At 39.3% G+C, this 13,258-nt stretch overlaps 1 protein-coding gene across 2 annotated transcripts in view; it reads left to right on the top strand.

The window, feature by feature from the left end:
• Positions 1-13,258, top strand: part of cep112 (centrosomal protein 112) — a gene marked incomplete at its 3' end in the record, with an annotated part of 236,226 nt that overhangs the window by 172,558 nt on the left and 50,410 nt on the right. For both annotated transcript variants that reach the window (XM_079815822.1, XM_079815823.1), the window contains exon 22: positions 7,957-8,019. In XM_079815822.1, the coding sequence (XP_079671948.1) occupies positions 7,957-8,019 (63 nt within the window). The remainder of the gene's footprint in view (positions 1-7,956; positions 8,020-13,258) is intronic.

Genomic DNA, 13,258 nt, shown 5'->3' with positions numbered 1-13,258 from the left:
TCGGTGGACTTGAACTTGAAAAAACGGTGTGTACTGATGTCTCTCCACGGTTGAAACAACATTTCTTTTAGTGTTCATTCATGTTAATGTGATGCTTATCAATGAACTAGAAGAAAGAGACAGTTCACGGGCAGCTTTAACTGAGGCTCTACAGCAATCACGACACATTAAAGAGCCACAAAATGGTATTTGTTGTTTCAATTTCTTAAAAAAAATGACACAATTTTAAAGTTGAGACTTTGTTTCATATCAAAAGTAACTTGCTCTGTCCTGGCTGTCAGCGTGTTGTCAGTGTCCTCTTTGCTCCGTGATGTATTTTCTCTACGTGAGAACATGTGTGGTGTGAGAACACCAATGCTTGTCGGACATAGCAACAGTAACTAAAGGGGGCGGGTCTTTGCGAACGGTCAATTAATAAATTGTGTCGTTGTCAAGGGCTGGCTTGTATTGATAATCCACAAACAATGTGTCTTCACTTGAACCCTTGGGCCAAATCCAGGAAATACGTCATATATGTAGACAAGTGGTCAAGTGTAAAACCTGCAAGTGTGGGTATTTGGACAGGCCCTAGACCGTCCCATTTAACAGCGTTCGGTCGACCTTTGGAGACTTCGAAGTCCGTGTCGAAGGATGAATCCTCTGAATTGGGATACAGCTTATGTTCCATTAACGTAAATTTAGCAGATAAATTACCAAATAGTGTCATTTGAGGTTATTTTACTTATTACTTCTAACTTAACTTGCTTGAGGTGAGCCACTGGCATGACTTGACTTGTCTAGCTTGATTATGACTTGCATATTTGTGTCTTATTCCCACCTTTGCTTTTATGGGATTTTTTGTTGTTGCCTTTTTAGAGTTTGACAGCCCTTTGTCTTTGTAAACACTATTGTATGAAAAAGAACAAGTAATACTGGATATAAAATGACATGAGGGTAAGTACATTATGGCAGAATTTAACATTTTGGGTGAACAATTCCTTTAAGTTTCAATCTTCATCCTGCTCTTTCTTTCCCTAACACCATGAACCAATAAACCCAAGGCAGTTTGGATACATGAGAACGCACATTGCTTTTAAAATCATGTTTATCTTCCTCTCCAAGCTACGCAATCCAATGGAGCAAGCCCTGAAAATCTCCTCTAAACACACACACAGACACTCACTGCAAAAATGTGGAGAAATGCCTGGCAACCTTGTACTTATACTATTCTCATTTTGAAAAAATATTAATAATAATTACATCTCATATTATCCCTGTAGGTGTATGCGCTGCTGTTTCCATCTTTTTTAATGTGTATGATTGGAAGGGTGAGTGTTGTGATTGCTCAGCTCCAGAATTAGATTGCTAATGAAGTTTGGCTTGGCGCTGCATGCTTTGTGCTTTCAAATACAGTAACGTTCAAATACAGCGTTCACACTTCAAAGGCCGTGGACTCACACCGGCAGCATTGTGAAGTGATTGCAGCACCTGATAGAAGCTCAAAGCGCCTGTAGCTCTAAGATGCCTTTGGCAAGGTACAGATATTTGCCAGGAAACACACACAAAGCAGCCCAAATGCTTCATCTTCCAGCTTTCTAACTCTTACTGTTTGTGTTTTTCCATACACAAACAGGTCCATTAAGCACCCTTTTTTTTATCGAATCGTCTGTTTTTAGTTCGTTCAAAAATGAAAATTCTGTCATTGTGTACTCATGTTGTTCCAAACCTCTATGACTTGCTTTCATGGGACACCAAAGGAGAGATTCAGAAGAATATTCATGCTGTGCTCTTCCATACAACAAAAACATACAGTGACCAGGGACAGTCACGTCTAAAAAAAGGTCAATAAAAGCAGGGGTTTCAGTCCACAAATCACCAACATTCACCATGGATGTAATGTAGTAACACCACATGGTATTGTGAAAGAAATCGTTTTTTTTTTTTTTTTTTTTTACATTATTCATCTCCGGGTTCGTACAACCTTTTGAGAGTGAAATTCAAGCACTTCTCAAGGGCTTTCAGTTGATTCACACTTTTGCCAGCACGCCAAAGTTAATGTTATTTTTAATGCAATGATTTGTAAAACGAAAAGTTTAAAGATATAGGAAAACTAACACTGTGGAAAATAAGCACAAGACATTAAAATGACCACTATAACTAGTAGATGGCGGCAGAGGAGCACTTATTGACTTATTGGCAATTTCCACTCCCCTTTCCTAATATATGGAAAAAAGTAGGAAGTCACAAAGTCTCATGAAAAACAAAAACTTTTCTTCGAATTATGACTGAATTACACAGAAAGCAAGTAAAGCGCTCCTTTAATTATCACTTAAGCTGTCGGTCAGTTCAGTGTGATACTATAGAAGAACAATGGTACATTTATTAAGAGTAGAATATTACATTTCCCTTATACAGGGAGTGCAGAATTATTAGGCACGTTGATTTTCTGATCATATTTTTTTTCCAGGCACATTTGACCAATTCCAAACCACAGTAATCCTAATAACTACTATTGATTTAGTATTTAATAATGTATAAGTGATATATAATTGTTCATGAAGGCTGGAAATGAAAAACACCTTATATTCAGGTGTGCAGAATTATTAGGCATGTTTTCTTTTACAGATAAATTGAGCCAAAAAAGAGATTTAACTCAGACTGAAAAGTCAAAAAGTATTAAATGCCCATGAGAAGGATGCAATACTAATGCAATACTAGACATTGCAGTTAAGGCGTGTCCATTGGACAGTGAAATGCTCGTTGGGTCAGCAGGGTCAGACAAAAACATGTGGCGGAGAAAAGACACCTGTTAACTGCAAAAGAATTAAGAATTAAGGTGAAGAATTAAGGGTGAAACCATCAGGAACCCTTTAGTCTCCAGCGCCACCATTTTCCAAAGCTGCAACCTACCTGGAGTCTCCAGAAGTGCAAGGTGTCAGGATCTCAGAGACTTCAGTTAGGTAAAGAATCCTAAAAAATGACCCCCACTAGATAAGAATCACAAGCTGAAGTGTTGTAAAATACATGAAGAAGGTTTTTTTATAGGCTTTATGGACAGATAGGTTGAGAGTGACTCTTGAAGGACCAGCACCACATCCTCTAGTACCACTGTTTGAAGAATTCATCTTCCAGAATCTGGCAGTACGTTTTGGGAGTTCATTTTTAGTCCATCTCTGCAAAACGGACTTCAGGATGGACTAAAATGAACTCCCAAAACGTACTGCCAGATTCTGGAAGATGAATTCTTCAAACAGTGGAGCTAGAGGATGTGGTGCTGGTCCTTCAAGAGTCATTCTCAACCTATAAAACCTATAAAGCCTATAAAAAAGCAGGCTTCATGTATTTTACAATACTTCAGCTTGTGATTCTTATCTAGTGGGGGTCATTTTTTAGGATTCTTTACCTAACTGAAGTCTCTGAGATCCTGACACCTTGCACTTCTGGAGACTCCAGGTAGGTTGTCAGGTAGGCTCCGCCACATGTTTTTGTCTGACCCTGCTGACCCAACGAGCATTTCACTGTCCAATGGTCATGCCTTAACTGCAATGTCTAGTATTGCATTAGTATTGCATCCTTCTCATGGGCATTTAATAATTTTTGACTTTTCAGTCTGAGTTAAATCTCTTTTTTGGCTCAATTTATCTGTAAAAGAAAACATGCCTAATAATTCTGCACACCTGAATATAAGGTGTTTTTCATTTCCAGCCTTCATGAACAATTATATATCACTTATACATTATTAAATACTAAATCAATAGTAGTTATTAGGATTACTGTGGTTTGGAATTGGTCAAATGTGCCTGGAAAAAAAATATGATCAGAAAATCAACGTGCCTAATAATTCTGCACTCCCTGTATAAATGAGGTCTTTGCACATTACTGTTGTTGATGGTGGGGTAAGTGGTATTTCAAAACTGCTTTAGAAAAGTGTCTTGGGCCGAGTATCAAAACAAACTTATAGCCAATCAGCAGTAAGGGGCGTGTGTACTGATGACGGGGAGAAGAGAGCGCTCAGTGCACGTCATTATTCAAAAGACACGACACAGGACGGACATTAGTTGAGCGGCGACAGAAAGAGAGAGAAGGCTTACGATCAGTCAAGAAGTATCAGCTTTCCAGTGCTGGAGAGAACTCAAGGAGCGAAGGCAGAGGTTGCTTTATTTCTTCTCGATAGGCAAGTAACATTGGTTTTGTTTCACAAAACTAATATATGCTGGCTTTTGCTTGAATATGCTAATGTGTCATGTTTGCTTGCTTGTCCATTTGCGATCGGATTGTCGTTCACTTCAGCGATGACAAAGACCCATTAATTTCCGCACCGTATAAGCCTGGAGCGTCTAAACCTCCTTACTGTCTGTTTCAAGCGTCCGCTCCCAAAGTGTGTCCGAAAAGTAAGATAATAAACTCCTAATATATGTTTGTTTCCTTTGGTTGCTCTTTTACTGATCGATATAACCCTCTAATCTTGTCATATTTGTAATATGTTTGTTAGGTGGACTGTCGTGCTCGTGCTATCGAATTGTTCATGAGAACTGGGTTTATGTTTGTGGTATGTAAGGGATGACTTTTTCACTGAACATTCGACCTGGATTACCATTACACATTGCTTTCACTTATTGGATGGCTGTATCCGAAACCGCCCCTTATACCCTTAAATAGGGCACTATTTGAAGGGACAGCCATTTGTAGTGGTGTCCGAAACCATAGTGGACGTTACCGAGTGCACTCATTCTATCCCACATTGCACCGCAATAATGAGTGTACAGCCAAAGTACACACAGCGCCTGTGTTTCGAATCCACTCTCTTGTTTTCATTCACTTCAAGTGAACTGTATTAGTGGACTAAAGTAGGGAATAGTGAATGAGGGTTTAGGGGGAGATTTCGGATTCAGCCAAAGACATTATACCCTCGGCCGGCTGGCACAGCAGATTCCGCCATTGTCGATGCATAGGTTATGTATGTGTGGGGTGGAGCTATCAAAATAGGGGCGTGTTTGTTTTGGTTATTTGAAATCAACATTGGTTACCAGAAAGCACTTACCCCACCTTTAATAAAAGTTAATTTTATCTGCATATTAATTCTAGCTCAGTGCTTCACCGTTAGATTTCCAATAAAAATGTATTATTAGTAAAAAATATATATTTTTAGTGACTGCACTTATTAACAAAACAATTGTACATTTATTATTAAATTAACTTCAGGGGCTGGTGCCACCATCTGTAGAACTGTTAGTCTGGAGAATGGATGGAAGAATGGAAGCTTTGTGTTAGGAACAGACCAAAATTTCGGTCCAAAATGTAAGAAAGAAATTGTCAGATCTGTCCTCATGGAAACATATCCTAAACATATCCTTGTGTGTTCCGTGGAAATAATGTCATGAAAACGTTTGGGACAACGTGAGGGTGAGAAGCTTGAGGAAATTCGTAAAGACAGACATTTGGCGTTCAGAAAGTATGAGGATGTTATATTGACTGTTCCTTCACACAAACTTCCCCATTACCCATCAGCAGAATTAAAGGAACGTAAGGTCTCTATGGCAACACAAGCAGCAAAAACCGAAGCATATCCTTTTTATAGATGCCGGAGTTGCTTTGTTTCTTCAATCTGAAGGGCTCGAGGGGACATAAAGTGACTGGCAGGAGGAGAGAGGGAGGGCCCAGGGTGGATCTGCTGTAGGTTTGCTGGTATGGATGTGTGTGTTTTAGCTGTAGCTCATTCATTGATGTCTCCGGCCTGCTGGATCAGTAGCACCGACGTTTCATATTTTGTCTGAGGGCTTTTCACACTAGAGCTTTTGGCCTTTCTGAGTTGAGCTCAGTTTGTTGGGTTGGTTTGGAAGCTGTGTTGTGAACTTCATGTGGACTTTTGCAAAATTCTTTATTAACGGCCATTAAAAAGTACTTGTGTATTCTAATGAAATAGTTTTTTGTTTTGTTTTTTGCCAACCACACATAAACTACAAATATTTCATTGCATTTTACTATGTTTCGACAGTGAACACATTGTTCTTCTTAGCATGACATTTTCTTGTCTGCTAAGGAGTTCTAATGCTGCGTTCACACTGAACGTGAACGAAGCGTCTCGAGCGAGTGATTTCCATATCAATGAAGTCAATGTAAAGACGTGTTGACGCGTGTCTGGAGGTCCTGTGGCGCGATAGACGCGTTTAGCGTGGCGCGACAGACACGATTTCGCCTCATTCAGGCGAAAGAGGCAAATTAAGTGTCTTACGCGATTGATTTTATTTGGTGCTTTTTGTGCATTCACGCATTTGAAGCAAATTCACGTCTGACGCCCGAGTTGAAAAATCTGAATTTTGGCATCTATCCACGCCACGTTAACCAATCAAGAGCCTGATTGCTGCTGTCACGTTATAAATGGGGGCAGGCCCACCCGGAGTCACTCATTCAAAACAGTGGCTGTGTTTAAGGACTTGGCACTTAATATGGACTGAAATACTTAAGGGCCATGGCGTATTATTGCATTATTATGGTATGACAATGATGAAAATTGTTGTTACTGTTCTTTCATGCATTTAATAAAAACATTTTTTTTTAAAAGTCACTTATTCAACTTGGAGGAACGACTGATAGTGGCAGTGAGCAGTCATACAGAGCTATATGGGCACAGGATAGGTGGAAGTACCTGAAAGCAGCCGTCATCCAGGCGCAGCTCCTGGAGCGCCTCGAACGCGCGTCTGGTGCCTCGAAACTCGCTTTGGACGCATGAGTGGATTCAAAATGTGTCTAGATAGAAGCGAATTTGACGCTCAATTCGTGCTCGGTGTGAACGCAGCACAAGGACCTATTTTACCAATCTGAGCTCATGGTGTGAAACTCATGACGCAGGTGCACAGTGTCCGAATCCACTTTTGCTAGTTTTGCTACTCCATGCATATGGTCTAAAAGGGTCTCTTAATGAGTCATGGGTGTGTTTTGGGCGTAACGTGAAATAAACCATTTCTTGTTTGGTTTCTGTGCGTCCCTGCGTGTGTAATAATCAGAGTGTATGTGCATTGTGCACCGCCTATAGGCTCATATTACTAAAACACCCTTTAAATAACACTAAAAATACTGCACTATTGACTTAAGAGCAGGTTTGTGTTGGTCAATAGCACAGTCGTTTTCAGTTCCTCAAAATAGCAACGCTCCAACAATGGCCCCTGACCTGGGGCAAGAAGCTTATTGAGGGTAACACATTACAATTAACATGTGTTATGTAATTAAGTGTCTGCGTTACTTTTTCAAAGTAATGCAAGTTACTTTGCTTTCCCATTCATTGACTATTAACTAAGATAAATTGTGAGTAAGTGCAGAGGCGTTGGGTGGGAACATGTTGGTTATTGTAGCTCTAGCTCTAAATGTGAACATGCATTTACTCATCTCACTTCCACAAAAACACATTCAGAAAACACATTTTATTTTCCATGCAGTGTCACAGATCAATATTTTACAGAGACACAAAATTAGTTTTGCATTGCAGTGGTGGATTGCAGCTCAGAGCGTCAACAAACCAATCAGCAGTAAACTCTACCTTTTTATCTGTCAATCTCTTACTAATATCAGATCTGTGAGCAAGCGACAAAAGCACATCTGTCTGTTCACACAAAATAACCCTCGTATACTCATTTATCTCTTTGTTTTTTGTCACTTTTCATGTCCTTGCCCATAAAAGCTTACAGCCGGGGTTTTTTTTGTTCATGTCATATTCTTGTTTTGCAGATAACGGTGTCATATTGTTCTCTCTCTTCCTGTTAAGTGGTGATAAGTTGGCTTCTGATGAAAGGCCCGTGTGCTGTTGTGGTGTCAGGCCTGGCCCTGAGCCCAGAGCTCCAGCCACACGCATGCCAACATGCCTGCCAGTCGCAGAGGTCACGGCGAAGCGTCTCGCTGCACTTCCTGCCAGCCGATCTGGTGTCATGTGTCCACGCTCTCTGTTTCTAACACCCTCCTCCTCTGTGTTCTTTTTTGTTACAGACCAACAGCAGGATAAAGCATCTTGAGAAGGAATATAATCAGAAGCTGGCCAAGTCTGCACAGGTATACAAATGTTCTCAGGCAAGCACAAAAAAACAGTCCTGTTATTACGACCTGATGGATGGATGGATGGATGGATGGGTATGTACGATAGATTGATGGATGGATGGATGGATGGATGGCAAGGTCTGTACTCTGTAGTCCTGTGATTTTGGATTTCTTTGGGATGTGGATTATGGTGAAGCGTTAGAAGCAGGAACTTGAAGTGATCTGTTGAAGATCTGTGTGAAGATAGGGGCCAGCTGGTCAGCACAGGATTTCAGACAGGCTGGCGAAAACACAGACGGGCCTGGAGCTTTCCTCGTCTTCTGTTTCCATAAGACCCGTCACACATCTTTTTCACAGACCTGAAGTGCAGGAGTGGGGGAGCTGGAGGTGTTGATGGGTGTATGGAGAGAAGGTCAGAACGGTGTGGGCTGGTTTTTCAAACACAGTGTTGGGGGGTGGTGTCTTGTATTTTGATAGATTGATAGATGCTAATGGCTAGTATGGCAGCGCTGCTTAATACAGATCCGTTTATACTTTTTTTTCTCCATACGTTTTTTACGAGTGTGACAACCCCATTCTATATTCTATGACACCTGCACATTTTCAGGACAAACCTACCGTGAATGAACAGACCCGCACTGGACAACTAGATGTCTATATGAGAGCAACAGTGAACTGTATAATCATGACGGGTTGAGTTTACTCACAGAGACGGAGAAATTATTTGCATTCATCCGCAGATCGATTTGGGAAACATTCATGCATTTAAAGGTTAAATGAGGGCGTTTTCACACCTACCTTGTTTGGTCCGGACATTCTGACTTTTCAGTTTGGTCCGAATCAAAATTACAGGTGTGAAACCTCCCCCGTACCACGGTCCGGACCAAACAGACTAAATTTGGTCCGACGAAAAGAGGTAGTCTCGGTCCGGATCAAACTGAACAAAGGTTCGGTTCGTTTCTTGTGTGAAAGCATTTTCTGTATGGTTCGGACTTTCAGACCATTTAGAGGAAGTTCCTGTTTATGTTTAAATATTATAATGTTATTTTTAAATTCAATCTAGGCTACATTGATTATGAAAAGTGAAAAGATGCGCAATATGTCAGAAGACAGAAGGTCAGAAATGATTTTGAACTAAATTTTGTATGATTTTGCTTAGAAAGCATTTCTTTAATGTGAATTCTTTAATGTGCATCTTAATTTACATTTACATTTATGCATTCGGCAGACGCTTTTATCCAAAGCGACTTACAGGGACCTTATTACAGGGACAATCCCCCTGGAGCAACATGGAGTAAAGTGCCTTGCTCAAGGACACACTGGTGGTGACCGCTGGGATCGAACCAGCAACATATCATTTCCATGGTTTAACCCACTGGACCACCATCTCACAATTTTAATCAACGTTTAATCAGATAATTGCCTGGATTTAATAAATAAGAAACAAATAGTCTATAGCAGACAATAATCGCGGGAGCGATCACATGCTTTACACATGAACTGGAGCGCGTCAGTAGCTACTTGTCTCACAAACAAACAGAAATATGTGTATATAAAGCTTGAAATGCCCACTTTTAAACGTAACGAATAAAAAATTGTCAAGCAATGCGCACTGTTCAATAGTGGCAACGATATGCGTCCGTCCGTTCATTCATTCTTGTCAAAGACGCTGACGTCAGACGCACGTCCGTTTACAAACCAATCAATGTCCATATGCAGCCCACAAAGATGATGACGAGTGGACGCAAGTGCGTCATGTAAAGTTCTTTAGTGCACTCTCATAATTGCAATGTGAAACCAAACCAAAACTAACCGAAAGTATAAAATGTATCAAAACATGAACTTGGGTTCGGACCTTGGTGCGGACTTTCAGGTATGAAAACGCCCTGAGCGTAAGAGGTGAACTTTATCCTTTTCATTTTACTTCGATTTCAGAGGATGTTGCCAGTTTTGTCATGTCCCTTGGTGCTGCTGTAATTTCTACAATGAACAAACTATTTATTTTATTTACTTAAATATTTTTAACCATCATTTCACGTTTAACACCACTAATACCCTTTAAAACCTCAGACCAAAAATCTCAGAATTCAGATCAGCACATCACAGATCAGTCGGTAATATTTGTTTATGCTTTTGTTTCCCTACTATATATAAATGAAATGAGTGAATTATTCAATTCCCCCTACTTACCCACAGACTGGAACAAACAGTAAAGCAGAGTGATACAAACAGTGAAAAGTCCCAGTGCTGTTGGATTCCTCAACCGTTTTTTCCCCTCCGCCTTCATAACACAACCTGTCCTCATTTCATAGCCCCTGATACTATTCCTACTCAACACTCGTTGCCCACCCTCAGTTCCTGGCCGAGATTTCACACTCAGAAGGTCTGAGGGCTTATCTCTCCTCTATATCCCATCATGTGTGTTACTGAGGCTGGCCTCTGCCATGTGTTAAACATTAGATTTAATCTGCTCAGACTCAATGCCATTACACTCGCTTCAGGTTCAGAAGAATAACCCTCATTCTTCTCTGTGTGTACGATTAACACCGAGCTGAACTCCTCAAACACTGTAGATGTAAAATCGCACTGTTCAGCGTGAGGTTGTGGGCCTGTCATAATTGCCTCTCATTACCTTAGTCCCAGCTCAAACACTCGCTCTTCTTTCACGGCCCTGTTTTCAGCTCTCTCCACAACACAGAGCGTTGAATGTCAGGTTGACAAGCAGATGTTGTGTGAAAACACAGGCCTATTAAATTACACAATGCTTGACATCAAAAGAACACACTTGGAGTGTGTGAGAAAAAGAGTTCACAGGCGTTTTCCCATTTCTAAATAACCTCTGAGAGGGCCACTGATGATTAATTCCTTTTCCGAGGCACAAAATTGGCATTCGCTGGATAAACATAGTTTTTCCTCTCTCTTGTTTCCCACTCGCATTTGGTGGGAACACGTCTTTGTTTAATACACATCAAATGCGCCTCCTCCACACCAAATAACTTCTTCCTCTTGTTAGCTTTCTCGTTTGGAATCATTCGCCCAAATGGACAAAACAGAAACCATAAAAATAGCAGGGTTATTATAGTATTGAATTTATTTACTTTTATTATCTGTTTAACAGTGTTACATTTCAGTCTAGCGTTATTGCTATCTAATGCCATTTTTATGATTAATGCCTTTTTAGAATATGCCATTTATCTAAAACTAAATAGATGGATGGGTGGATGGATATCTAAAACTAAAATTGATTTGTGTCCATTTCTTATTCTATTTTAGCTAGTTTTGTAGTCATGAAAATACTATATTGGAGCCCCTGGTCATTATATTCTGTATTAAAGAAGAGCAAATTTCTCCTTTTGTTCCAAACTTTGTATACCGGAATAAGTTGGCAAAACTCAAAAAATTAAGTTAAGAAATTTAAAGTTTAAGTAAGCAGAACTGGCAGATTTCTATTTTGTACTCGTACATTTAAATTACTCTTAACTTGACATATTTGAGTATGCTAATTCATACATTTAACTTAAAATGATCATGTAATACCTACTTAAATATTTTTAGTAGTGGAATCTTGGCTAGCATTAACTAGCTAATTCAGTAAACACTAATTGGTATTAAAATGCTTTGATAGCATTAGCATGGCATAGCAATTGCTGTATGAATATGGCAATATATAACATGTTCTTAATCCAAGCTCATTCACACTACTAAATCTCCCACTTAACGTTAATCGTGCACAAACACTTAATTTTGTATAACACTTCATTTTAATATTTACTCTTCCTTTCGAGTGTCATGGCAAAGTATGCTGGGAAATATAAATCTCAGCTCAGTTTCAGTTAAATTTAAGTTTATCCAAATTAAAAGAAACAAGTTCATCAAACTGAAAGCAATGAAACGATTCAGATTACTTAAAATGTCTAAGTTTTGAGAACTCAAAAGAAAAGGAAAGAAAATACTAAATACTCATAAAAGTTGAATTTGATTGGACTAATTTGTTTAATTGAAGTTTACCCCACTCAAACCAATTAATAATTTTGAGCATTAGGGTTTACATTGCAGTAGAAGGAAAAAAAAGAATAGCATTCCATTTTTTAAATATTCCTTTGTGTCTATTTGGCCTTGGAAGAATAACCGTGGAGGAACACAGTTGCTGTAGCGTCCCATAAGGCATCGCAAGGTTGCAGAGACAAGTGTCCTTTGAACTTCTGAAGCACACACTAACCTATGGCATCAACAGGCATCTCTCAGATGTGCCCAGAGCTATGGAATTGCATGTGAAATGCGGCAATTAAATCCATACCATGCCATACATGGTCTAGAGGGATCTTGGCTCTATGACTGTTCGCTGTACTGGAGCCTCTTTAATTAGCATTTTGGAAATCCAGCTCCTCTTTCACTGACCTTTAATCTTGCTCGTGTTTGAAGCTCTGCAGCTAATGATGAGGCAACACAAGGTGTTGTCCAAACAGAGCTTTGCTTTCTACAGTAGATCTCCTTTCATCACCACTATCGTATGGATATGTGTGCAAGAGCATTATTATGCATGCGCATATGAAATCAGTACAGTTCTGAGATTTACACAGCTGTATGCACAACAAACTTCCGTATGCTGTAAAACAGGTAGCATCGCTTCCTTTTCAGCTCTTTCGTATGTGCTTTGTTAAATATAGAGTCGTAGTAGTTATTACTAGTTAGTTTTACTGTTTGACCTTGGATATTGTGGTGTAAATTTAGTAACACACTATTTTTTAACCTAAAAAATTACTTAAAACACTGTTAAAAGTGATAAACATTTAAGTATATGTTGTCTGAGCTGTAATACCCCCAAAAATGGTACCACATATGAGGTCAGAGCTCCTCCACAGACATTTAAAATTTAAAATATATACGTTATATATTTAAATATCTTCAAACTGCTACATCAAAGCTAGCTCTTAATGTTTTTGGTTTCTTCTAATTTCTGGTCCCTCTAAAGTAGTGTTATCCTAAATGGCATAACACTACTTTTTTCTTTATTTCATTCTTTTTATATATATATATTTTGTTACCTTGTATCGTAACCATTGTAATGGGGAAATTAGTTTGGCTATACTAATGAGTGACACGAAAAAGAATTGTGATAAAATCGTGGATTGTGATCCTGGCTGAAAAAAATCGTGATATGATATGTTTGCCATATCGCCCACCCATCATCCCCAATGTCTCATTATATCACTGAAGCTTTGGGTTTTATCTCATATACTGTACATTGTTTTGT

The sequence above is a fragment of the Gobio gobio genome (assembly GCF_949357685.1).
Source record: "Gobio gobio genome assembly, chromosome: 1".
Lineage (NCBI taxonomy): Eukaryota > Metazoa > Chordata > Actinopteri > Cypriniformes > Gobionidae > Gobio > Gobio gobio.
This window is presented reverse-complemented; position numbering and strand designations above follow the sequence as displayed.